The 26,297-nt window shown below is 40.9% G+C and overlaps 1 protein-coding gene across 2 annotated transcripts in view; it reads left to right on the plus strand.

Moving 5' to 3' along the window:
• The first annotated feature begins 2,663 nt into the window (after positions 1-2,663).
• The window catches only part of LOC118401948 (corticotropin-releasing factor receptor 2-like), a 69,121-nt gene continuing 45,487 nt past the window's right edge, over positions 2,664-26,297 (plus strand). Inside the window, exons 1-3 of one of the 2 annotated variants that reach the window (XM_035799669.2) lie at positions 2,664-3,166; positions 6,415-6,508; positions 11,310-11,429. In XM_035799669.2, the coding sequence (XP_035655562.1) occupies positions 3,125-3,166; positions 6,415-6,508; positions 11,310-11,429 (256 nt within the window). In that variant the 5' untranslated portion in view covers positions 2,664-3,124. Of the gene's footprint in view, positions 3,167-6,414; positions 6,509-10,829; positions 11,203-11,309; positions 11,430-26,297 lie in introns of those variants that run through there. The other variant, XM_035799670.2, reaches the window with a different exon arrangement.

Raw genomic sequence — 26,297 nt, forward strand, 5'->3', positions numbered from 1 at the left:
GAACCCGATAAAATCATGCAGTAACATTAGTTTACAATCAGTAAGCAGTTACACCAGCAAGCCCCTCAATAAATAAGTAATACCAAAACTGTGCCTTGACTTGGAAGACTTCCAGTGTTGTGTTGAAAAGTCATAGCCAGCTAGCTAACATAGCATCCCTCTGTTTGAGCGGGGTGTTTCAGTAGGCTAAGCTAGCTAGCTGCATTTGCTAGCTAAGTAAGTCAAACTGAAAAAAATGGCACTCTCTGTCTCTCTATTTATCTCTTGCTTCTCCTTCAAACGGGTCAACTATTGTCTTTCTCTCTCTTCGAGTCAACTACTCACCACATTGTATACACTGCAGTGCTAGCTAGCTGTAGATTTTGCTTTCAGTACTAGATTAATTCTCTGATCCTTTGATTGGGTGGACAACATGTCAGTTCATGCTGCAAGAGCTCTGAAAAGCTGGAGGACGTCCTCCAGAAGTTGTCATACTTAATGTGTAAGTCTATGGAAGGGGTGAGAACAATGAGCCTCCTAGGTTTTGTATTGAAGTCAATGTACCCAGAGGAGGACAGCTAGCTGTCCTTCGGCTACACCATGGTGCTACCCTACAGAGTAGTGTTGAGGCTACTGTAGACCTTCTTTGCAAAATAGTGTGTTTTAATCAGTTATTTGGTGACGTGATTATATTTAGTGTAGTTTTATCTAAAAAGTATAACTTTTTAAATGTTTTACAATTAAACATTTGATGAAATTCACTGGGGAGTGATGGTCCTCCCCTTTCTCCTATGAGGAGCCTCCACTGGTATCAATGCACCCAGTCACTACAAAGATATAGGAAATCAATCAGGGATTTCACCATGAGGCCAATGGTGACTTTAAAACAGTTACGGAGTTTAATGGCTGTAATAGGAGAAAACTGAAGATGGTGTCACGCCCTGACCATAGAGAGCTGTTTATTCTCTATGTTGGTTGGGTCAGGGTGTGATTTAGGGTGGGTTATCTAGAGGAATTGTATTTCTATGGTGGCCTGATATGGTTCCCAATAAGAGGCAGCTTTTTATCGTTGTCTCTGATTGGGGATAATATTTAGGTAGCCATTTTCCCATTGTGCTTTGTGGGATCTTGTCTAGATATAGTTGCCAGTGAGCATTATTATTCGCGTCATGGTTAGTTTTGTTCTTTAAGTTTTCATTTCCAAAATAAAGGATGGAAACATACCACGCTGCATCTTGGTCTACTTCTTATGACGAACGTGACAGATGGATCAAAAACATTGCAGTAACTCCACAATATTAACCTAAATGATAGACTGAATAGAAGGAAGCTTGTATAGAATAAACATTTCAAAAATATGCTTCCTGTTGGAAATAAGACACTTAAGCAAAACTGCAACAAATGTGGCAAAGAAATGTACTTTATGTTGGGCTCCCGAGTGGCGCAGCGGTCTAAGGCACTGCATCTCAGTGCAAGAGGCATCACTACAGTCCCTGGTTTGAATCCAGGCTGCATCACATCTGGCTGTGATTGGGAGTCCCATAGGGTGGCGCACAACTGGCCCAGCACTGTCTAAGTTTGGCCGGCGTAGGCCATCATTGTAAATAAGAATTTGTTCTTAACTGACTTGCCTAGTTAAATAAAGGTTACATATAAAATAAAAAATTATGTCCTGATTACAAAGCGTAATTTTGGGGGCAAATCCAACACAACACATCACTGAGTACCACTCCTCATATGTTCAAGCATGGTGGTGGCTACATCATGTTATGGGTATGCTTTTCATTGGCAAGGACTAGGGAGTTTTGTTTTTGTTGGATAAAAGGAAACAATACAGAGCTAAGCACAGGCAAAATCATAAAGGAAAAACCTGCTTCAGTCTGCTTTCCAACAGACACAAATTCACCTTTCAGCAGGACAACAACCTAAAACACAAGGCCAAATACACACTGGAGTTGCATAGACGACATTAAATGTTCCTGATTGTCTAGTTACAGTTTAGACTTAAATTGGCTTGAAAATCTATGGCAAGACATGAAAATGTCTGTCTAGCAATGATCAACAATCAACTTGACAGAGCTTGAATAATTACAAAAATGTGAATCCAGTTGTGCAAAACTCTTAGAGACTTACCCAGAAAGACTCATAGCTGTAATCATTGCCAAAGGTGATTCTAACATGTATTGACTCAGGGGGATGAGTACTTATCTAATCAAAATATATTAGTGTTTTACCTTACTTTTTAACTTCTTTTTATTTTATTTTTACTAATGTCATTTTTCTTCCAGTTTGACATTTGAGATTTTTTTGTAGCTCGACAGAATTATCACCATGTGTTATTACTTTTCTATAATTTCTCTATTTTATTTTTCTCTGCACTGTTGGGAAGGGCAAACCTTTCACTGTTAGTCTACACCTGCTCTTTACGAAGCATGTGACCAATATAATTCGATTTGACACACACACACACACACACACACACACACACACACACACACACACACACACACACACACACACACACACACACACACACACACACACACACACACACACACACTGGAAGTTACAAAAAATAGAGGCCTGAACTTTAGAATGTAATCTATGGCAGAAGGTCCCAAGACCAGCTGATCACTGAGTGGGAGGTGAAAGCTTGGAGAAATGGGAGAGAAATATTTGGTCTCACCAGTTGATCTGATGGTCTCATTACAGTAGAGTTGCTTTTCCCCACAATTATTTACTCTCTCTGCTATTGCTTTCTGCTAGCTCTGCTCTGCTCCACATCTGACATGGCAATGTTTATTTTCGTTTTTTTAGAAACCAGTTAGATCAGATTCTGATTCCTGGCAGAGAATACTTGGCGGCATGAAGATATTCAGTCATTCACAGTTAATGAGGAGAAGTTTTATATTGCAGTCTTTTAAGAGTTGACCTCACCCGTGTTAGTGCATGGATGATTGTTATCTCTTTTCTAATGCTTTATTGGTCCGTCTCTGTCTATGTAAAATTGAGCAGAATGTTTTCTTTCATTAATAAGTATGTGATTCCGTCTTGATGACAGTTTGAGATATGGGATGTGACACAGACCGTGAAAGAGCTGTCGTTTTTTTGGATCTGTCTCTCCTAACATGATTTCAGCATCAACATGAACGCTGCAAATATTTTGTTACTTCTGTTACTGTTGTATGTGAGTATTTAATACTTTTCCTTTCCTGACAGTTTAGAAATATTATGTTTTTTTTTATATGTACACTTCAACTACAATGCCGTTTTTTTACCTTGACTGAAGGCAGAAATGCCTTGAAACTATGTCAATCTTCTTTAATGTATTCTATTCCTCTTACCTTGAGATTATAAATTGCTATACACATACAGTACTTGAAAACTAACCAGGCACATGTTGAGGGGCTACATGGATTGCTTTGAGTCAATTCACTGCCACTTCAGTGAGATCTACTTCAGAATGTGACTTTATTTTCGATGTCCTTAGTTGATCTATTCTACACTCAAGGCAATTCTGTTTGAGTATACATTTGTGAGACAGCATGCAGTCCAGATAATGCTAATCAAATCTGTACTTGATATTTGGATCAGATCGGAATTGAATATACAGTATGTTATAGGCCTACATGTGTGGGGGTTTAATTCTTACCAATTATGAATGGATTTAAAGAATTCTTGACTAGTAACATATTGAGACCTCACCATGAGTGACCTAGATGCGGACATGTGCAGATACACACACACAAACACACGTAATGGAAAAGCAAATATGATCCCTTAGGAACTGTGTGGGAATGTTTTCTGAAATGTATTAAACGAACCGCGGACATTTCCTACATAGTTTTACAGGTAGACGAGTATCTTTTTTTTAAAGGGAACATTTTCTCGATGCAGTTATACAGTACAGGTCAATGGATACTTTGTTCATCAAATTATTTTGAGGGCAATAGCAGTGAAGTGAAAACTGTACATGGCTAACTAGTCTTTAACAGTTTGTTCCAGATCCCAGTAACCATTTCAAAATTAGGCGACCATTATGAAGCCATTGTAAAACTGTTAGTGCAGATTCCAATTTGTTACATAAGTATTCACACCCCTGAGTCAATACACGTTAGAATCCCCTTTGACAGCGATTACAGCTGTGAGTCTTTCTGGGTAAGTCTTCTAGGAGCTTTGCACACCTGGATTGTACAATATTTGCTAGACAGCCATTTTCATGTCTTACCATGGATTTTCAAGTCGATTTAAGTCAACTGTAGCTAGGCCACTCAGAAGCATTCAATGTTATCTTGGTAAGCAACTGAAATGTGTATTTGGCCTTGTGTTTTCGGTTAATGTCCTGCAGAAAGTTGAATTTGTCTCCCAGTGTCTGTTGGAAAGCAGACTGAACAAGGTTTTCCTCTTGGATTTTGCCTGTGGTTAGCGCCATTCTGTTTATTTAGTCCCTGCCAATGACAAGCATACCTCTAACATGATGAGGCACCACCATGCCTGAAAATATGAAGGGTGGTACTCTGTGATGTGTTAGCAAACCTCCCTGGTCTTTGTGGTTGAATCTGTGTTTGAAATTCCCTGCTCGAATGAGGGACCTTCCAGATAATTGTATGTGTGGGGTACAGAAATCAGGTAGTCATTCAAAAATCATGTTAAACAATATTATTGCACACAGAGTGAGTCCATGCAACTTATTATGTGACTTACTAAGTATATTTCTACTCCTGAACTTATTTCGGCCATAATTAAAGGGTTGAATACTTATTGACTCGACATTTCAGCTTTTCATTTTTAATACATTTTTACACATTTCCTAAAGCATAATTCCACTTTGACATTATGGGGTTTTGTGTGTACACCAGTGAAACAAAATCTCAATTTAAAACATTTTAAATTCAGACTGAAACACAGCAAAATGCAGAAAAAGTCAGGGTTGTGATGAATACTTTCTGAAGGTGCTGTATGTATAGACTAGAGGGGAGGGAGCACTGTGACAGCAGCAGCAGTCAGCTGAGCATTCTAATTAGGCTTGCTGTGCTGTTATGCAATTCCTCAAGTCCAGAGCTACAGTTGTGAGTGAGGTTGCAAAATTCCGTGACTTTCAATAAATTCCCTGGTTTTCCAGAAATCCTGTTTGGAGGTTTATGGATTTCCTGCTTATTCCCTGCTGATTCCCGGAATCCTCCAACCGGGATTTCGGGTAAACCAGGGAATTTATTAAATGTTCCCAGAATTCTGCAACCCTATATTAGGGAGCATTAATATGTTGCATTTTTTAAATATCTTTGTTGCTGCAGCGGTACATCATTAATGTGACAAACTCTTTTGCAGGGTGAAATATTGTAAGTTAGTATGACTACGCAACATGTGAAACAGCCCTGACCTGCCCTGTAATAGACCCTTCAGACAGCGTCCTTAGAACGACTTCGTCCACCACAACCCCCAGAACCCCCCAGAGATCTCAGTCCAACCCCAGAGGAGACCTTAATGCTGCAGCTGCCCTTCTACCCTCAGCTTCCTTTGTGCTCCAGCCTGTTCTTGTCCCCCGCTCCCTCCAAAAAAGGACATTCATTTTACAGAACACAGCTGGCCCCCCAGCTATAAAATGAGGGCTTACCTTGCCCACTATCTAATCTGACCACCAGTCAGTGCCCGTCAAAAAGGGAGGGATAGAGGAGAAGCGGATGTTGCTTTGGCCCAAACACAAACATCGGTAACCTCTTGTTGCCACATTTGCCACACTGTCATATCTGACCACCAGTGGAGGTAGAGGTTGTTAGAGAGCAGGGGAGGAGAGAAGAGGGGAGAGGAGGAGAGAGGAGAGGACAGGATAGGGGAGGAGAATAGGGAACGGTAGAGAAGAGGTATGGATAAAGATGAGGCTTATATTTTGGCCCACACCCAAACTCAGCCATGTGGGAGCTCACGTTGCTACCCTGTTATTGTGCTCTGCCATGCCTTCACATCACCCAGAGGAGCAAGTCATGGGGTCAGGCCAGCCAGTCTGTCTGGGAGGGGAGGGTCACTCTGATAAGCTGCACACATGCTTCTGTAGAGTCCTCCTGCCTGCCAAATGAACTTAGTCAGGTGGGTACATTACATTAGCAGGAGTCATTGCATTACCTGAGGACAGGAGGGACACACTGTCGACTGCCTCTGATTAGAACCACAGCTAAATTAACCTTCAGATCTACCTACTGTCTGTTTGGTTATTCACCATAGCTAGGTAATACCACCATGACTAATATGACGTTTTTTAAATCCTTAATGCAATGCATTTGTTGCCAGATTTGAACCGTTTGTCAAAATTATTCAGATGATTAAAAAAGCCTATTTGCATCCCTAATCATAGAACACTTACAGAGTAAATTAATATTTACATTCATTCATCAAATTGGTCACATGCACTTTATTTTTCTTCTTCTCCTTCCTTTCCAGCCCAGTACATTGTGTGAGCAGCTCTCCCAGCTCTCCCTGCTTGCCCTGCTACAGAAATACTGTGAGGCTCTCTCCGCACTCTACAATGTCACAGGTAATGTCAAATATGAATGAAAGTGGGGAACACAATGAGTGTTTGTTCTTTACAGCCTGTTAATGACTTTACTTTATTTCTTGACTGAAGAATTAGAGTGATGCTCAGTCAGAGCACATACCCCAAAGTAGCTTTGTCACGCAACAAGACTGAGGTAACACTCATTGGTGTGCACAACGGGCTGATTGAATGACAAGCACTGCTTAAGCCAAGGCAGATCATTTCACTAGAGGATGTTTATTGTCATAATTAACTGGTATTAATAATCACATCCACCTTCAGTGTTCTAAGTCATAGTCATACCAATTAATATGCTTGAGCAGCACTTATTCCAAGAGTGTTGAATGTCTGGGGTTTTATACAGACTTGGTTGTTTGTTTGCGAGCGTGAAATTAACCTAGCTTCATAATATGTGAGGAATGAGTCAGTGTTGCTGTAGCCAACTATTTTTGGGACATGGAGACATGTAAATACCAACAGCTCTATTGTGTCATAAAAAATGTTTCCCCCGGAATATCGTAAATGAAGGAATACGGGAATAGTCTGGCCTCCTAGCACAACATGTAAAATTATTTTCCAATGTATTTAGCCTGTTGGATGTGGATAAACATTTCAGCAAGATTTGGAGATGACAAAATAATGAATTACACGTGTGTTATGAGAGAAAATTATTATTTCTCTCCTCCACATGTAACCGGTGTGAAATGGCTAGCTAGTGTTGTGCGCTATCTGTGATGTCACTTGCTCTGAGACCTAATTGTTTGCCTTGCTCTGCAAGAGCTGATGCTTTTGTGGAGCGATGGGTAACAATGCTTTGTGGGAGGCAGTTGTTGATGTGTTAAGAGCATCCCTGGTTCAAGCCCAGGTTGGGGCGAGGAGAGGAACGGAAGTAACACTGTTACACACAGAGAGCATTAATCATCATTCCTGTTGACAGGATTATTTGAAAAAGGCATCTTCTGCTCCTGTATTCTCACTAGCATGTCAAACTAAAAGCTCCCTCTCCCTGCTTATTTTAGATCAAGTCTAAAACATAAGTTAGATGCATCGTGAAAAAACAGCACTTTGTCAGAGAGATTCTACAATCATGTATCTATTACAATAGAGACTTTTGTATTGGTCTGTATCCCCCCACCCCACTAATTCTGCCACCGCTGCAACAAAAAAATCCTAGGGGAAACATTATGTAGTATCTGACATGAAGCCAATCGATACAGAACAATGGCAATAACACTTTCAGCTGCTTCTTCCTCATTCGTGCTGTGTCTCCTACCTGCATGATTCCGCAATCTGTTTTTCCAGCCCATTGTGCCCTTGCTCTGGGCAACACCTTACTGAGTGAGAATCTGCAGATTCTCTCTCTGTCCGCCGGGCCTAGAAGACTCAGTCTTTATCAATCAGACAACTGAATCAAATGTGTCTCTTTGAACCAGCAGAAAGAACGTCAGGATCTGGGCTTGCAGATAAAGTATGACAGTCAGTGTTTAAAATTAGGTCAGACAAGTTGACTCTAGAAGGAAGAATATATTATTAAATTGCTGGTTTCTTTTGTTATCCTCAAATGGTCCTCACTTCTCACTGTTATGATGAAATATAAAGAGTTACCAGGAAGACCTGTTATGATGATAAACTATATAAAGTTACCAGAAACTCAACACATTCAATTCACCTGGTTTAGATGGTCCATGGCGCCAGTAGATGAAATCTAGGTCTTCTCTCATCTGTTAAGGATCGGACCCTTTTTTTACAATTTTTTGCCCAAATTGACATACCCAAATCTAAATTACTGTAACAAGGATATGCATATTCTTGATACCATTTGAAAGTAAACACTTTGTAGTTTGTGGAAATGTGAAATTAATGTAGGAGAATATAACACACTAGATCTGGTGTTTTTTTGTTTTGTTTTTCCATCATGTTTGAAATGCAAGAGAAAGGCTACAATGTATTATTCCAGTTTAGGCGCAATTTAGATTTTGTTCACTGACTGATCCAATGAATCATTGCATTTCTGTTCAAAGTTTTGTATCAAGTCTGCCCAAATGAGCCTAATTGGTTTACTAACAAGAATTTAAGCTTACTGCCCATATCCGATCCCGTAGAGGTTCCTTAATTTACCAGACATTATGAGCCAATGCATTCTTCATCTGAAATATATGATGAGAGGTGAAAGCTGTGCAGGACTGATTCACAACCTTACGGTCTCAAGGTGGCTCTGGGATCCATCGGTCTCCTATATTTGCAAGTATTTTGATCCAACTTTGCAACCCTGATGTAATGTCTCTCATCTTCACTTCAAGACTTTTGAAGCAGAAAACCCAGAAGGGTTTACCTTTACATTTCCTCAGCAGATGAGAGAATGCATATTTTATTGGATATGCACAGACTACACTAAGATGCACAGAGTTGATGACTGCAGGTCTAGCCTATTGTCCCAAAGTATACAGACCACCACAGGCTATTTGTTTAAAATCCTTTTTAGGCGAAAGATATTCAAAACAAATAATTGTTCCTTCAACATGCTCTTCGAAAAGCAATCAAATGCATTGCTATTAGTTTTATTCAAACTGAAATATAATTGTCTTATACCACAGCCACTTTATTTTCATAAAGCCATATCAGTCAATATTCATAAAGCCTTCTTAATTTACGGTTCTGCATTCAGGGAATAACCCCGAAAAACTCTAATTAATGATCACTTGGCAGTTTTGTTTAAATCAGTTATGAATACATTTTCAAGTTCATAACTGTGCACTCCCCTCAAACAATAGCATGGTATTCTTGCTATTGTAAATTGCTTCTGCATGCTACTGTAAATTGGACAGTGCAGTTAGATTAAAGACTTACTTTCAACCAGTCTGAACATTTCACAGCAGAACCACAGGCGATATAGTATGACAGCCAATATGTGAATACTGTGCCTAAGGCCTATAAATTGGATGTGCAGGGACGACAATCAATGTTATTTACAGACTTGTTTACTTATCTGCTTCCCCCATTAGCCTAATGGAATATGGAGCATAACAAGTAAATTAATAATGATCATCATCATCATGATGGTGATAATGATATCTAGTCTAATTCCATAGCTGGTAGCCTGCTCTGGGGGAATACATTAACATTTAGGTGGTGCTATTAATAGACATGGGCAATTAAAACTTCCTCCACTAGGCTACTCTGTGCTGAAGTTGACACTCACAAAGCTGGGTTGGGGGACGGATGGACGTGTATGTTTCAGATCTCCTAATACGTGTCTAGACTGCATATTACAGTAAATGGGATGGAACATTAATTGTATGTGCGAGTCCAGTGCAAAACTGAGAACTCTCTCATTTAGATAAAGGTCATGAGTCTAATTGAACAAATAAACAGATAGATCATCACTCTGTGATACATATGTAATACAGAAAGCATTGGAGAAAGTGTTCCTACAGGACATTTATCATAAGCTTCATCAAAAGCTTTATGGACATTTATTTCAAAAGTGACATCTTCAAAAGTTTGTTTGACACATTTTTCATGCAATTTCACAACCGTTTAATGTTCATTCCTTTATCAACCTAACAGATTTTTTTCACCCACACAAAATAGATTGGTCGACTTAAAAATACATTGGAATAAACACTTTTCCCTGCAGTCAGAACTTTAGATGGATAACGCAAATTATATTAAGGAATTCTGAATCTCACAACGGTGCTTGGCATAACTCAGAGGTATGGAAAACCTAATCTGATAGTAATCTGACTAACTGTTACAAAAATGATCTTATTTTTAAATAAAATAAGAGATTAGTCAGAAAGGGTCCCTTTGATGGGATTCTGAGAGGAGAACAGACTGTAGTTAGTTTAAAAACATTTTCTTGAATTGATGTGTGTTTTGGATTTAAACATATAAATAGAATATAGATATTTATATATTCTCTAGGCTACATGCCACTGAAAACTATTTAAGGTAACATTTATGTCACCCACATCATGTCTGGGATGTATCCGTAACCTGTTTCAAAGCCCCCCTTTCCCCCCCTCCTGCTCCTTCCTTCACCCCCCCCCCCTCATATATACCTAAAGAAAATACCTTTAATCTTTTTACTAAAAGGTTTATGAAAAAAACTATAAAATCTCGTTTCCAACAGTGCTTCCATCAGAACATTGGATCAGCCACTGCTACCAGATTGGACGCATTTGTCTCAATAGCTCACTGACACCGGCTGTCATGAGACATAACAGATGGGTAGTGTGTAAGAGACATCGTCTTTCTGTATGAATTTAACTAACTTTGATCATTTGTGCATAATTCCATAGAACGATTATGAATTTGTCCTAGTAGGCTGAAGCTCACTGCATCGATCTGATTGTACAGGGAGAGTAGGAGAGAGAAGGAAACTCTCGAGTAGCCTACGTGGAGTCAGAATTCCGAGTGCGTCAATTGGACGAGCAGCTTTCCACGGGTTTGAAACGGGCGCACTATTTCTTGGCATTCTATTTTGGATGAAACACATGCACGTAGTAGGCAACGTGTTCGGAGCCTTTCGGACTTCAAGCCTAGCTCTTTGATTTAACGTATCAATTGAACCATGGATGCTACGATTTACCAAATCATCTTTGGGGAGTTTGGGGACCCAAACTGTAGTTTGATGGATGCCTTTCAAGACACTTTCTACGAAAACGCATCGTTCTCTTTAATGGATTTTGACGGTACGAGTTGGGGGGATTTTGACACTGTCATCAATGGTTAATGCTTTCCCTTGTAGTCTTGGGCAATTAATTATCATTATTTAAACGCCTTTTTTGTTTATTTAAAGGTTTGTATTGCAATGCCACAACTGATGAGATTGGAACATGTTGGCCAAGGAGCAACACCGGACGGATGATGGAGAGACCCTGTCCAGAGTACATCAACGGGGTGAAGTACAACACCACAAGTAAGATATTAAACCATTTCAATATTTTGTTTGATTTTTTCACCGTGCATCTTTACACTGTTAACATTGGCTACATAGTGGGGATTGTCCCTGTCCATGCGTAATTGGGTGGCAATGCTTATTTAGCCGTAATGTTTTGATCATAAATGAAGGGGAAACTGTGAACTGTGCAATCGAAGCCAATCTTCTAATATTGGATACAGCAATAATATCATATTCAGTTTGCGGGTGGGTTGCTGGAATGGAGCCAAAGACTCAAGTGCCATTTTTAAACTCGAATAAATGATTAATTAATGCAGTGTTTGCAGCCACTTGCTCTCAAATATTAGCTGAAATGTGTTTCTTCTACCAAGATGTGTGATGATACAATACATTTTTATTTGAGCGAAGAACATTTTTTCGAATATGGAACACTGTTTGTAAGCAATTTGTCCAGTTATGTAAGAACCATTCCGTTATGACACATGATCATCAATGTCAAAATAAGACACACTATCTCTCCTGTCTGTTTTGGCCTTGTCTCCTTCCCTGTGATGTTGGTGGACTCACTCACTCTTCATCACCATACCTCTCCAGATGAATTAGACCACCTTGGTGAGCAGCAACACCCTGCTGATTGATAATATAGAGAAACACCTGTGTCACCCAATGCATCATTGTCAGCATCCAGGAAAGTAGTTGATGAGATTATACAATAACAGCCTCTGATTAATGAATACTAACAGGTGTCAATATGAAAACAATAGATCACAGATGATGGTTGACCAGCCAACTCTTTTGAGAAATTTTAACATACAATTAATTGTCCAGTAGATCTTGTGCTAGCTCAGCAATCTAATGCCTAAGCTTTAGCCCAGCAGGTTCACACAGGAGACAGAGGTTTGAATCCAGTCGGCCATTTAGCATAAAGCAAAATACAGGGTATTAAACTGATCCAAAGTGAAATGTTTAGCTTTTTGTTAGTAATTGGCACTGATATAGAAATTCAATATGTTGGCTATGATAGCGGGATAGGTTGACTGATTTGATAATTTCAGGATATACACAGACAATGAGTTTGCCTCTCACATTCAACTGTGATTTAACAGAAGCCATATGTCCACACTAAATCAAATCAAATGTTATTTGTCACATACACATGGTTAGCAGATGTTAATGTGAGTGTAGCGAAATGCTTGTGCTTCTAGTTCCGACAATGCAGTAATAACCAACGAGTAATCTAGCCTAACAATTTCACAACAGCTACCTTATACACACAAGTGTAAGGGGCTGAAGGATATGTACATAAAGATATATGAATGAGTGATGGTACCGAACGGCATAGGCAAGATGCAGTAGATGGTATCGAGTACAGTATATACATATGAGATGAGTAATGTAGGGTATGTAAACATTATATTAAGTGGCATTGTTTAAAGTGGCTAGTGATACATGTATTACATAAAGATGGCAAGATGCAGTAGATGGTATAGAGTACAGTATATACATATGAGATGAGTAATGTAGGGTATGTAAACATTATATTAAGTGGCATTGTTTAAAGTGGCTAGTGATACATGTTGTACATGTATGTATGGCAGCAGCCACTCAATGTTAGTGGTGGCTGTTTAACAGTCTGATGGCCTTGAGATAGAAGCTATTTTTCAGTCTCTCGGTCCCTGCTTTGATGCACCTGTACTGACCTCGCCTTCTGGATGATAGTGGGGTGAACAGGCAGTGTGTAACGGCTTTCTTCCGTCGAAGGAGAGGAGGACCAAAATGCAGCGTAGTTCGTGTTCAACATGTTTAATAAAAGACGATAACGTGAACACTACACACATACAAAATAACAAACGTGGCAAAACCCGAAACAGTCCTATCTGGCGCAGAGAACACAAAGACAGGAAACAACCACCCACAAACCCCAACACAAAACAAGCCACCTAAATATGGTTCCCAATCAGAGACAATGACTAACACCTGCCTCTGATTGAGAACCATATTAGGCCATACATAGAAACGGACAGACGAGACACACAACATAGAATGCCCACCGAGTTCACGTCCTGACCAACACTAAAACAAGGAAAACACAAAAGAACTATGGTCAGAACGTGACAGTACCCCCCCCCAAGGTGTGGACTCCGACTGCACAACCTAAACCTATAGGGGAGGGTCTGGGTGGGCATCTGTCCGTGGTGGTCGGCTCTGGCACTGGACGTGGACCCCACTCCACCATTGTCTTTGTCCACCTCCTTAGCGTCCCTTGAGTGGCGACCCTCGCCACCGACCTTGGCCTAGGAACCCTAACAAAGGGCTCCACTGGACTGAGGAGCGCCTCTGGACTGAGAGGTGCCTCCTGACTGAGAGGTAGCTCATGACTGAGAGGTAGCTCATGACCGAGGGGTAGCTCATCACCGAGGGGTAGCTCAGGACTGAGGGGTAGCTTAGGCCTGAGGGGTAGCTTAGGACTGAGAGGTAGCTCAGGCTGGTTGACGGCTCTGGCAGCTTCTGGCTGACTGACGGCTCTGGCAGCTCCTGGCTGACTGGCGACTCTGGCAGATCCTGGCTGAATGGTGGCTCTGGCAGATCCTGGCTGAATGGCGGCTCTGGCAGATCCTGGCTGAATGGCGGCTCTGGCAGATCCTGGCTGAATGGCGGCTCTGGCAGATCCTGGCTGAATGGTGGCTCTGGCAGATCCTGGCTGAATGGCGGCGCTGGCAGATCCTGGCTGAATGGCGGCTCTGGCAGATCCTGGCTGAATGGCGGCTCTGGAAGATCCTGGCTGAATGGCGGCTCTGGCAGATCCTGGCTGAATGGCGGCTCTGGCAGATCCTGGCTGAATGGCGGCGCTGGCAGATCCTGGCTGAATGGCGGCGCTGGCAGATCCTGGCTGAATGGCGGCTCTGGCAGATCCTGGCTGACTGGCGGCTCTGGAAGATCCTGGCTGACTGGCGGCTCTGGGAGATCCTTGCAGACTGGCGGCTCTGGTGGCTCCTTGCAGACTGGCGGCTCTGGTGGATCCTTGCAGACTGGCGGCTCTGGCGGCTCCTTGCAGATTGGCGGCTCTGGCGGCTCATGACAGACGGGAGACTCTAGCAGCTCTGTACAGACGGGAGACTCTAGCAGCTCTGGACAGGCGGGAGACTCTAGCAGCTCTTGACAGGCGGGAGACTCTAGCAGCTCTGGACAGGTGGGAGACTCTAGCAGCTCTGGACAGACGGGAGACTCTAGCAGCTCTGGACAGGCGGGAGACTCTAGCAGCTCTGGACAGGCGGGAGACTCTAGCAGCTCTTGACAGGCGGGAGACTCTAGCAGCTCTGGACAGGCGAGGCGCACTGTAGGCCTGGTACGTGTTACCGGCACTGGTGGTACTGGGCCGAGGACACACACCTCAGGGCAAGTGCGGGGAGGAGAAATAGGGAGTACTGGGCTCTGGACACGCACAGGAAGCCTGGTGTGGGGGGCTGCCACCAGAGGGCTGGTGCGTGTAGGTGGCACTGGATAGACCGGACCGTGCAGGTGCAATGGAACTCTTGAGCACCGAGCCTGCTCAACCTTACCTGGCTCGATGCCCACTCTCGCCCGGCCGATACGAGGAGCTGGAATGTATATAAATATATATAAATATATAAATATATATATATGTGTATGTATGCATATATGTATATATGTGTATGTATGCATGTACTGTATGTATGTATGATGTGTGTATATATATATATATATATATATATATATATATATATATATATATATTATTTTATTTTGTTCCGTGTAGGCCTCTACTTGAATGCATACTCTACAGGCTACCTCTATCCTAAATGTTACCTTTATGTTCAATGTGAATTAATCACACGACTGCTATACAGTTGTTAGTGAATGTTGCACTGAAATGTCATAATGACAATGTTCCAATAAAGTTGCAATATTAATGTTTCAATACATGTTGCACTAAAGCAACAATGCATGTTACAATAAAGTAACAATGTTGAAATGTGTTGATGGTTGTTGTTTTTTGTCTTTGCTCTCAGTATTCATATCGGTGTTGTATAAGGGTTTTTGATATGTAAAATAGTCACACTAGAATGTGATGGGGCATTCTAGTGACAATGCTGGAGACTGCCAGTGACAGAGTTTAAATGTGTTAATAACTGGGCTGGGATAAGAATTTTGATGACTGCGTAGGACAAAAATATGTTAATTCAGTATACATCACATTATCCCACCAATTGTGACCGACCATAAAACACACCTTTTCACCTACATTTCCATGGAAAATTCCCCCAAATAATTATTGATTATTTCAAAGGGTTAGTAATTTTCTTGTCTGGGAAAAAATAGGGATTAAATAGGTTAAATTTAATTTTTGCATCTTTTACTTGCAGTTTTGTATACCAGCTTCAAACAATACAATATCTTTGGCTATGGAAAAAATATTTCACAGCGTTTTAAGATGGTACAATGATTCTCTACACTAAACTGATTTTAGGTGAACTATAAGAAATTTAGCAACCAGGAAATGGCAGAGCGAATTCGGCATAGTGCACCTTTAAAGACAAGAAACTCAAAGACAAGAAATTCAGTTTGCTCAATCTTTGCAGCAGGCGTGTAATATTACAGTCCCGCTCTTTTATATACACTATATATACAAAAGTATGTGGACACCTCTTCAAATTAGTGGATTCTGGTTGCTGACAGGTGTATAATAGAGCACACAGCGATGCAATCTCCATAGACAAACATTGGCAGTAGAATGGCCTTACTGCAGAGCTCAGTGTTGAGTGCTGTAGCACGTAAAAATTGTCTGTCCTTGGTTGCAACTCACTACTGAGTTCCAAACTGCCTCTGGAAGCAACTTCAGCACAATAACTGTTAATCGGGAGCTTCATTAAATGGGTTTCCATGGCCCGAGCAGCCGCACACAAGCCTAACGCATTGATCACACCGACAGCGTCATTGCGCAAAATGTTACGGACCATAATCTGGATATGTGTGCAACAAAATTTCAACATTCAACTGCTATGATTTCTATCAAGCCATTTACACATACAGTTTGGGGCATACATTCGATCTGCAACGCAATGCTCCAAGGCAAATGCAGTGTTCCATTGGAAATTAATGAATTCCTGGTGTACCAAAATGCAATGACGCTGTCGGTGTGATTGAGGTGTGAGATCACTATGCGCAATGCCAAGCATCGGCTGGAGTGGTGTAAATCTCACCGCCAATGGAGTCTGGAGCAGTGGAACACGTTCTCTGGAGTGATGAATCACGCTTCATCCTCTGGTAGTCCGAAGGATGAATCTGTGTTTGGCAGATGCTAGGAGAACGCTACCTGCCCATATGCATAGTACCAACTATAACGTTTAGTGGAGGAGGAATAATGGTCTGGGGCTGTTTTTCATGGTTCGGGCTAGGCCCCTTAGTTTCAGTGATGAGAAATCTTAATGCTAAAGCATACAATGACATTCTAGACGGTTCTGTGCTTCCAACTTTGTGGCAACAGTTTGGGGAAGGCCCTTTCCTGTTTCAGTATGACAATGCCCCCATGTACAAAGCGAGGTCCATACAGAAAGGAAGAACTTGACTGGCCTGCACAGAGCCCTGACCTCAACCCCATCGAACACCTTTGAGATGAATTGGAACACCGACTGCGAGCCAAGCCTAATCGCCCAACATCCGTTCCCGACCTCCTCAATGCTCTTGTGGCTGAATGGAAGCAAGTCCCCACAGTAATGTTCCATCATCTAGTGGAAAGCCTTCCCAGAAGAGTGGAGGGTGTTATGGCAAGAAAAGGGGGAACCACTCCATATTAATGCCCATGATTTAAAATCTAATTCAAATCAAATTGCATTTGTCACGTATTCTGAATACAACAGGCATTACCGTGAAATGCTTATTTGCAAGCCCTTAACCAACAATGCAGTTCAAGAAACAGAGTTAAGAAAATATTTACTAAATAAACGAAAGTAAAAAATAAAATCTAACACAATAGAATACCAATAGCGAGGCTATATAAAGGGTACCGAGTCAATGTGTGGGGGTACAGGTTAGTCAAGGTAATTAGGGGAAGGTAGGGTTAAAGTGACTATGCATTTTGGAATGAGATGTTCAGAGACCAGGTGTCCACATACTTTTAGTCATTTAATAATATTTAGTGTATCTTGAGAGTCCTAGCAATACAGACAGTCAAGCTCAGAGACGATGGGGAACGAAATCAGCATGTGTAGATCAATGTATTTCACAGATTCATGTTAAGCGTGCTAGACAGGCCGTTATACTCAGTGAACCCAGCAGGATGTTACAGTACGGGGTCATATGGGCCCTGAGCCAACTGAGCTGCCATAATGTGGTTATCCTGACCACATGGTGTCATACAATTATGTCATACAGGGGTCATACCTCTTTCCAGTATCCACAACCACTTACTTCTCTGGAATACACCCTAGAGACTTACACCAGAAGTGTAGTGGAGGGCAAATGCAAATCCACCTTTTGCAGAAAAATGTATTAAAAATGAATATAGAGAGTGTTTGTAATGGGTGCGTGTTGGTGGCAGGGAAGTCAAGTGCAGGAGAACGAACTTGGTATAAACAGAGTCGTTTAATAAGTGCTCATAAAACCCCCCAAAATATATACAAAAAATAATAAAAATGGGTACAAAACCCAAACACCGACACCGACACAAAACATACAATCAAACAATCTCCGACAAGAACATGAGGGGAAACAGAGGGTTAAATAAACAACATGTAATTGATGGGATTGGAACCAGGTGTGAACGAAGACAAGACAAAACCAATGGAAAATGAAAAATGGATCAGTGATGGCTAGAAGGTCGGTGACATCGACCGCCGAAAGGAGAGGGCGGAAGTCGTGACAGCGTTACTTTACACAACACGAACGGTGGTCAGCATTTACCCACCAATCTTTTTTTTTACTATTACATCACCGCTCACAACAGTACATCTACTATGACACAACATTGAACATAAATACCGCTATCTATAATCCATGATAAGGACGTACAATATAGTTATTTTGATATGCCTTACCTATAGAGTTTGGATCTGTATATTTTCACTTTAACATAACTTTGTGACTGCTAATTTATGCTTTGTATTTCTGTTATTTCAGGAGACTTTGTTATGCAGATCAAGAACAACTTCCACACTCTTATGTGAATTCACCTTATTAAGACACTTCTAAAGCTGTACAACCTTAGGCCAAGATTATGTAAAATAGCATTTTACGTAAAAGCAACATATTCTGTGACAGGTGACTCTTTAGACACAAATCTTGCCTACAGATGTAGGATCTTAATTTGATCACCCTGTTGCAGGAGAACTTTCTTACAATGTAGGATATTTAAAACGTGTAGTGTTTTTGAGGTTTAAAAATTATTCTGAAGATTGTAATTTCCACTGACTTGATTTTCCCTTACAAAAAATCTAATCAACCTCTACAAAAATGTCCATTAATTATAATCCACTTAATAATGAACTTTTCCTTTTGCTACAGGATAATTTTCCTGCTGTAGCAAACTGTCTCAAATTAAGATCCTACATCTGTATGATAGTCAGAATGATTTCTATTCACTGAATGATTGTCTCCTTGGGATTACAGTACAATGAACAATATTGGACATGCAGTTGTAGGCCTGCATATTAGAATAAGAGTTCAAATTCAGGTCACTGAATTGTTACTGGGAGGGTTGAAGATACTGTATGCCTGGACTCATAATCGGCTCAGTATTTTGACTTTGCGGTTCTAAAGATACCACTGTGACTGTCAAGTCACCTAGTTGGCCGACAGTGCACTAAAAAGAACAGTTTAGTGGGCCACATGCCATGGTTACATTAGTTGGTTTTGGAAACAATTGAACAGAAATCAGAGGTTTCAAACGGCAACGGACCCTCTCAGATAGGGTGCCGCACAGTATATTGATTATTTCCTTTCCTTTCAAAACGTCTAAATGTTAATGTCAACGGAGTGGCTCTTTAAGAGGTTTATACATTTTTAAACCTCCTCTGTGTGCCTTTTTTGTATGAGTGTTCATCTAATTCCATGGTTTATTTAAAACATGCTTTACCAGGCTGTTTGGAAGGAGGTCCATCATTGTCTGTCCCTTCGATGTCATAACCGTGTCATTCAATAACTGGCCAGCCTCTAGGTCACTGGATCTTCCCAAGACCTCTAGAGAAACAAATACTGTATATTAACACTTTGGTGTCACAATTGTGTGTCGTCCCTCAGGAGCCTCATCTAATTTCAAGCCACTTCTCTGTTGCCTCAAGTGCTCGTCCAATTCAGTTAAATCAAAATTGGAGTGTGTAACTCTGATTAGTCAGACTGAATCAGTTTTCCTTTCCACTGTCAACCCATCATTCTGCATGACCCTGTGTCCAGTAAAGCAACGAGTCTGGCTTATAGTGTTTATAGTTTTATAGCTTCTTAAAGAGCAAATCCAATATCACACCAATCAAGTGCTACTGATTGCTTCAACCGCTGGCAATTAAGAGTCAGCTGGAACAAAGCACTGACACCTGCCTGCCCCGCAGGTCTAGAGAGAACAACACATTTTTTTGCAGTATTGCGGGGATAGCACTTGTCACTTTCACTAAATCAGAGAGATAGAAAACAGAGTCCCACCACAGGGATTAGCCGTGGCTTGACGATCCAACGGAAAGCAAGCTGGAGCAGTGGAAAGCAAGCTGGTCTTTAACACACTAAATAGTTGGTGATATTACAATAATAGAATGTCAAGCTTTTTCACGTAATGTGTTGGAAAGAGTTGACTGCAGTAGGACCACACAATACGATATTATCACAAACCGTAGGTGATGATTGGGATTTGATACTGCAATTTCATTCCGTTTTGATGGTCCAAACAATTTTTCTCAGTCATGAAAATAAAAGTTCTGAAAACATGTTTCCTTGCCATTTGAAAAGAAAAAGGAGGACAGAGTTTTGGCGCAGGAACAGATCATTTTCGCTACCTATAAAAAAAAAAAAACGTTTTTGGGTCTGAAGGGTTCTACATAGTCTACGCAAACGGAGCCGACGGAGGTCCATTTGCATCAGGTAAAAAAAAATCGCCCTCACAAATAAATGTACGTAGAACTACATAGAGAGCGACACAAATGGACCTCTGTCGGCTCTGTTTGCGTAGACAGTGTGGAAACCTTTAGAGTCGATACCTGCTGTCAACATATAGATATAAAAATCAGCTAAAATAATATTCCGATACTCTGCTGTAATGATGTATTTTTAATTTTGAATAATATCCTGATATGCCAAATATTCAAGTCAATTACGATAATAATTTGTATCAATTGGTAGATCACCAATGTGAAGGACACTTGTGTCCTCATGAAACTGATTGTAATTCGGAAAGTGCATTCGGAAAGTATTCAGAGCCCTTGACTTTATTCACATTTTGTTATGTTGCAGTCTTATTCTAAAATGTATCAAATGGATTCCCCCCCCCCTCATCAATACCCCACAATGACAAAGCAAAAAAATGTTTTTTAGAAATCTTTGCAAATTTTTGCAAATGTAAAAAAACGTAAATATCACATTGACATAAGTATTCAGACCCTTCACTCAGTACTTTGTTGAAAGACCTTTGGCAGTGATACAGCCTAGAATCTTATTGGGTATGATGCTACAAGCTTGGCACACCTGTATTTGGGGAGTTTCTCCCATTCTTCTCTGCAGATCCTCTCAAGCTCTGTCAGGTTGGATGAGGAGCATCGCTGCACAGCTATTTACATGTCTCTCCAGAGATGTTCGATCGGGTTCAAGTCCGGGCTCTGGCTGGGCCACTCAAGGACGTTCAGAGACGTATCCCAAATCCACTCTTGCATTGTCTTGGCTGTGTGCTTAGTGTTGTTGTCCTGTTAGAAAGTGAACCTTCGCCCTTATCTGAGGTCGAAGCGTTCTGAAGCAGATTTTCACCAAGGATCTCTCTGTACTTTGCTCCGTACTTTTCTCCATTCACTGTACTTTGCTCAACAATGCTCCTTATAGGGCACATCACCGCACTCTATACTCCTCTGTAAACTGGTCATCTCTGTATACCCATCTCAAGACCAACTGGTTGATGCTTATTTATAAAACCCTCTTAGTCCCCACTCCCCTCTATCTGAGATACCTACTGCAGCCCTCATCCTCCACATACAACACCTGTTCTGCCAGTCACATTCTGTTAAAGGTCCCCAAAGCACACATATCCCTGGGTTGCTCCTCTTTTCAGTTCACTGCAGCTAGCGACTGGACCGAGCTGCAAAAAACACACTAACTGGACAGGTTTTCTCCATCTCTTCATTCAAAGATGGACACTCTTACTGACAGTTGTGGCTGCTTCTCGTGATATATAGTTGTATCTACCGTCTTGCCCTTTGTGCTGTTGTCTGTGTCCAATAATGTTTGTACCATGATTTGTGCTGCTACCATGTTATGCCACCGCCATGTTGTGTTGCTACCATGTTGTTGTCATGTTGTGTTGCTACCATGCTGTGTTGTCATGTGTTGCTGCCTTGCTATGTTGTTGTCTAAGGTCTCTCTTCATGTAGCATTGTGGTGTCTCTCTTGTCGTGATGTGTGTTTTGTCATATATATATATATATCCCCACAGGATGACTTTTGCCTTTTGGTAGGTCGTCATTGTAAATAAGAATGGGTTCTTCTTAATTAACTGACTTGCTTAGTTAAATTACATTAAAAACAGTTTGCACCTGAGCTCAATTTCGAATCTCATAATAAAGGGTCTGAATATTTAAATAATGAAACCGATTTTTATTTTTAATAAATGTACAAAATTTCTGCAAACCTGTTTTCACTTTGTCAATATGGGGTGTTGTGTGTAGATTGATGAGCATAAGGCTGTAACGTATCAAGATGTGGAAAAAGTCAAGGGGTCTGAATACTTTCCGAATGCACTGTATATAGTCTACCATGCATTACATTTGAATGAATGTGAATTCCTGTAAACCCAATGCTGTGACATTGAACCATTATACCTCTTAGGTACCAAAAAGGCATTTCTCACTTGGGTGGCTGAGTATTCTTTTGCCACTTGAGCAAATTAGTTACTTTAATTTGACACTTAATTGGACAGCACTTGAACATTACTCCTCTCTCTCACACTCACACTCACACTCACACTCTCTCTCTCTCTCTCTCTCTCTCTCTCTCTCTCTCTCTCTCTCTCTCTCTCTCTCTCGCTCTCTACCTCCACTTGTCAATGAATAAATCCTGGCCAGGATGTTTTGTGAACACTTCACTGCCTTCATTGGACACACAATCGACTCTAAGGAATTGGCTGTCTAATCAGCACCAGTCTCCCCATGCTGAACACTGAATACTGAACACTGCCACAGTTTCACTGCACGTTAAAAGTAAACACTGATTTTTAAACAATGCCACATTCTCCCTGTACACTGCCAGTCACCCTCCACTTCAAAACTGGACACTGACATGGTGAGTGCTGACTATTCTCCATATAGAATCAGGACTCCAGAGGCTCATGAGATTTACAGTGCCTTGCGAAAGTATTCGGCCCCCTTGAACTTTGCGACCTTTTGCCACATTTCAGGCTTCAAACATAAAGATATAAAACTGTATTTTTTTGTGAAGAATCAACAACAAGTGGGACACAATCATGAAGTGGAACGACATTTATTGGATATTTCAAACTTTTTTAACAAATAAAAAACTGAAAAATTGAGCATGCAAAATTATTCAGCCCCTTTACTTTCAGTGCAGCAAACTCTCTCCAGAAGTTCAGTGAGGATCTCTGAATGATCCAATGTTGACCTAAATGACTAATGATGATAAATACAATCCACCTGTGTGTAATCAAGTCTCCGTATAAATGCACCTGCACTGTGATAGTCTCAGAGGTCCGTTAAAAGCGCAGAGAGCATCATGAAGAACAAGGAACACACCAGGCAGGTCCGAGATACTGTTGTGAAGAAGTTTAAAGCCGGATTTGGATACAAAAAGATTTCCCAAGCTTTAAACATCCCAAGGAGCACTGTGCAAGTGATAATATTGAAATGGAAGGAGTATCAGACCACTGCAAATCTACCAAGACCTGGCCGTCCCTCTAAACTTTCAGCTCATACAAGAAGAAGACTGATCAGAGATGCAGCCAAGAGGCCCATGATCACTCTGGATGAACTGCAGAGATCTACAGCTGAGGTGGGGGACTCTGTCCATAGGACAACAATCAGTCGTATATTGCACAAATCTGGCCTTTATGGAAGAGTGGCAAGAAGAAAGCCATTTCTTAAAGATATCCATAAAAAGTGTTGTTTAAAGTTTGCCACAAGCCACCTGGGAGACACACCGAACATGTGGAAGAAGGTGCTCTGGTCAGATGAAACCAAAATCGAACTTTTAGGCAACAATGCAAAACGTTATGTTTGGCGTAAAAGCAACACAGCTCATCACCCTGAACACATCATCTCCACTGTCAAACATGGTGGTGGCAGCATCATGGTTTGGGCCTGAAGATGGTGGGACAGGGAAGATGGTTAAAATTGATGGGAAGATGGATGGAGCCAAATACAGGACCATTCTGGAAGAAAACCTGATGGAGTCTGCAAAAGACCTGAGACTGGGACGGAGATTTGTCTTCCAACAAGACAATGATCCAAAACATAAAGCAAAATCTACAATGGAATGGTTCAAAAATAAACATATCCAGGTGTTAGAATGGCCAAGTCAAAGTCCAGACCTGAATCCAATTGAGAATCTGTGGAAAGAACTGAAAACTGCTGTTCACAAATGCTCTCCATCCAACCTCACTGAGCTCGAGCTGTTTTGCAAGGAGGAATGGGAAAAAATGTCAGTCTCTCGATGTGCAAAACTGATAGAGACATACCCCAAGCGACTTACAGCTGTAATCGCAGCAAAAGGTGGCGCTACAAAGTATTAACTTAAGGGGGCTGAATAATTTTGCACGCCCAATTTTTCAGTTTTTGATTTGTTAAAAAAGTTTTAAATATCCAATAAATGTCGTTCCACTTCATGATTGTGTCCCACTTGTTGTTGATTCTTCACAAAAAATACAGTTTTATATCTTTATGTTTGAAGCCTGAAATGTGGCAAAAGGTCGCAAAGTTCAAGGGGGCCGAATACTTTCGCAAGGCACTGTATATCCTCCTCCAGTACTCAGCAAACATGAAGATCTCCCAAATAACATTATTACTCCTGGAGGAATTAACTGTCATATTACACAGTACCAGTCAAAAGTTTGGACACATCTACTCATTCAAGGGTTTTCCTTAATTTTTACTATTTTCTACATTGTTTTAGGATGATGTGGGGATAATGTTGATCATGCCAGCTATTGGTGTTTAAAAAAAAAATCTGTTGTCTGCCTGTTTCCTTGAATTAGAGGTTGCAACAAAATCAACTATTGTTTAGTTTGGGTAGAATTCAGTAACATATGTAGGCCCTGTTCAGAAAAAGAATCCCTAACCCCTAGAGACCCTCGACAGTTTTGGATATCTGAGAGGATTTGATAGGTTTGAGCAATAAGCTAATAGCTCCACCTTGCCGTCTGATAGGCTATAGGGGCAGTTTTTGCACAGGGCCCTTATAGTGTTTTCAGTACACATGGCAGAAAGAGACTACCCTACTGTCCTCATAACAGCTGGTGTCACTTATTTTTAGTTTCTAAATCTACTGGTGAGTAAAGTAATGCCAACATAATTATTGTTTAAAGGGACATGTGCCATCTCCATTCTCCAAATCGATCTGCTAGTTTAAGAAGTCTGACAGGGTTTATCTTGATAAGTTCAACCGTACAGTACAGGACAATTAAACTAAGTTTAGTATGAGGATTTGGCCTCCTTTGCTGCATTGTTCTCAAAGGGCATTTCAATCTTATAAATTAAATTAAATATTACCTGTCAGGTAATGTTTTCAAACAATTGTGTTTCACATTATTGAATTTTGACCTTCTGTGCCTTCCAGCTTCCCATGTCTTTGACTACTGTCTTAGATGTATGTGAAAGTGTGGAGGCTTCTGTGAGACTGCTGCTCTCTGACTCTGAGGCTTCGATGGATCCTGGTGATACTTTGAGGACATGATTTATTCAGTTCATTAACATCTTGTTCATAATAAAGTAATCCACCACTGATTCAAATTGCTCTCGGAGTATAAATGAAAGAATTTGACAAAGAGACTACAAATAATAAGTAAATTATTTACAAAGAGAATCGGCGGGGGGCAAGCAGGTATTTCTCAAGTGAATGCTCTGGTGAATAGATGGCACAGAATCTTAGCAGCTATAGGTGCAAAAGTGAGAATATTATTTGAAGATAATTGAATTTCGAAAGTTATGGTAGAAACTGTTTATTTCTGTTGTAACTGTTGTTATCTTGGAACATCTCAAGTTTTGAATGGTAGCTTGAGGCCTGGTGAACCTTCTACAAAGTCTGACCCAGATACGGACATAATCTCAGCTGTAGCCAACCCTTGTTTGCTTCCCCGAGGTGGAAGCTTTAGACAAAGCAGATGATGACGTTTGAATCCTTGTCCAAGTGTACTAATCTTTTTTAATATGCTTTGGGAGCATGAAGGGGAAGCTTCAAAGACACAGCTGTGAATTAAGAAAAGCGTTTTCCCCAACACCCTTCTCCAGGTTCTCACGGTTTGTCCCTTTCAGTGGCCGTCGCACAAAACAGGCCTTTTATAAGGGCCATTTGTGAAAAGAAGTTGTTGTTTTTGGAATAATTAAATTGGAGTTCCAAAATCCACAGTATGGTTGAAAGTACACTACATGACCAAAGGTATGTGGACACCTGCTCATCGAACATCTCATTCCAAAATCAAGGGCATTAATATGGAGTTGGTCCCCTATACTTTTC

Source organism: Oncorhynchus keta, chromosome 23 (genome assembly GCF_023373465.1).
Source record: "Oncorhynchus keta strain PuntledgeMale-10-30-2019 chromosome 23, Oket_V2, whole genome shotgun sequence".
NCBI lineage: Eukaryota > Metazoa > Chordata > Actinopteri > Salmoniformes > Salmonidae > Oncorhynchus > Oncorhynchus keta.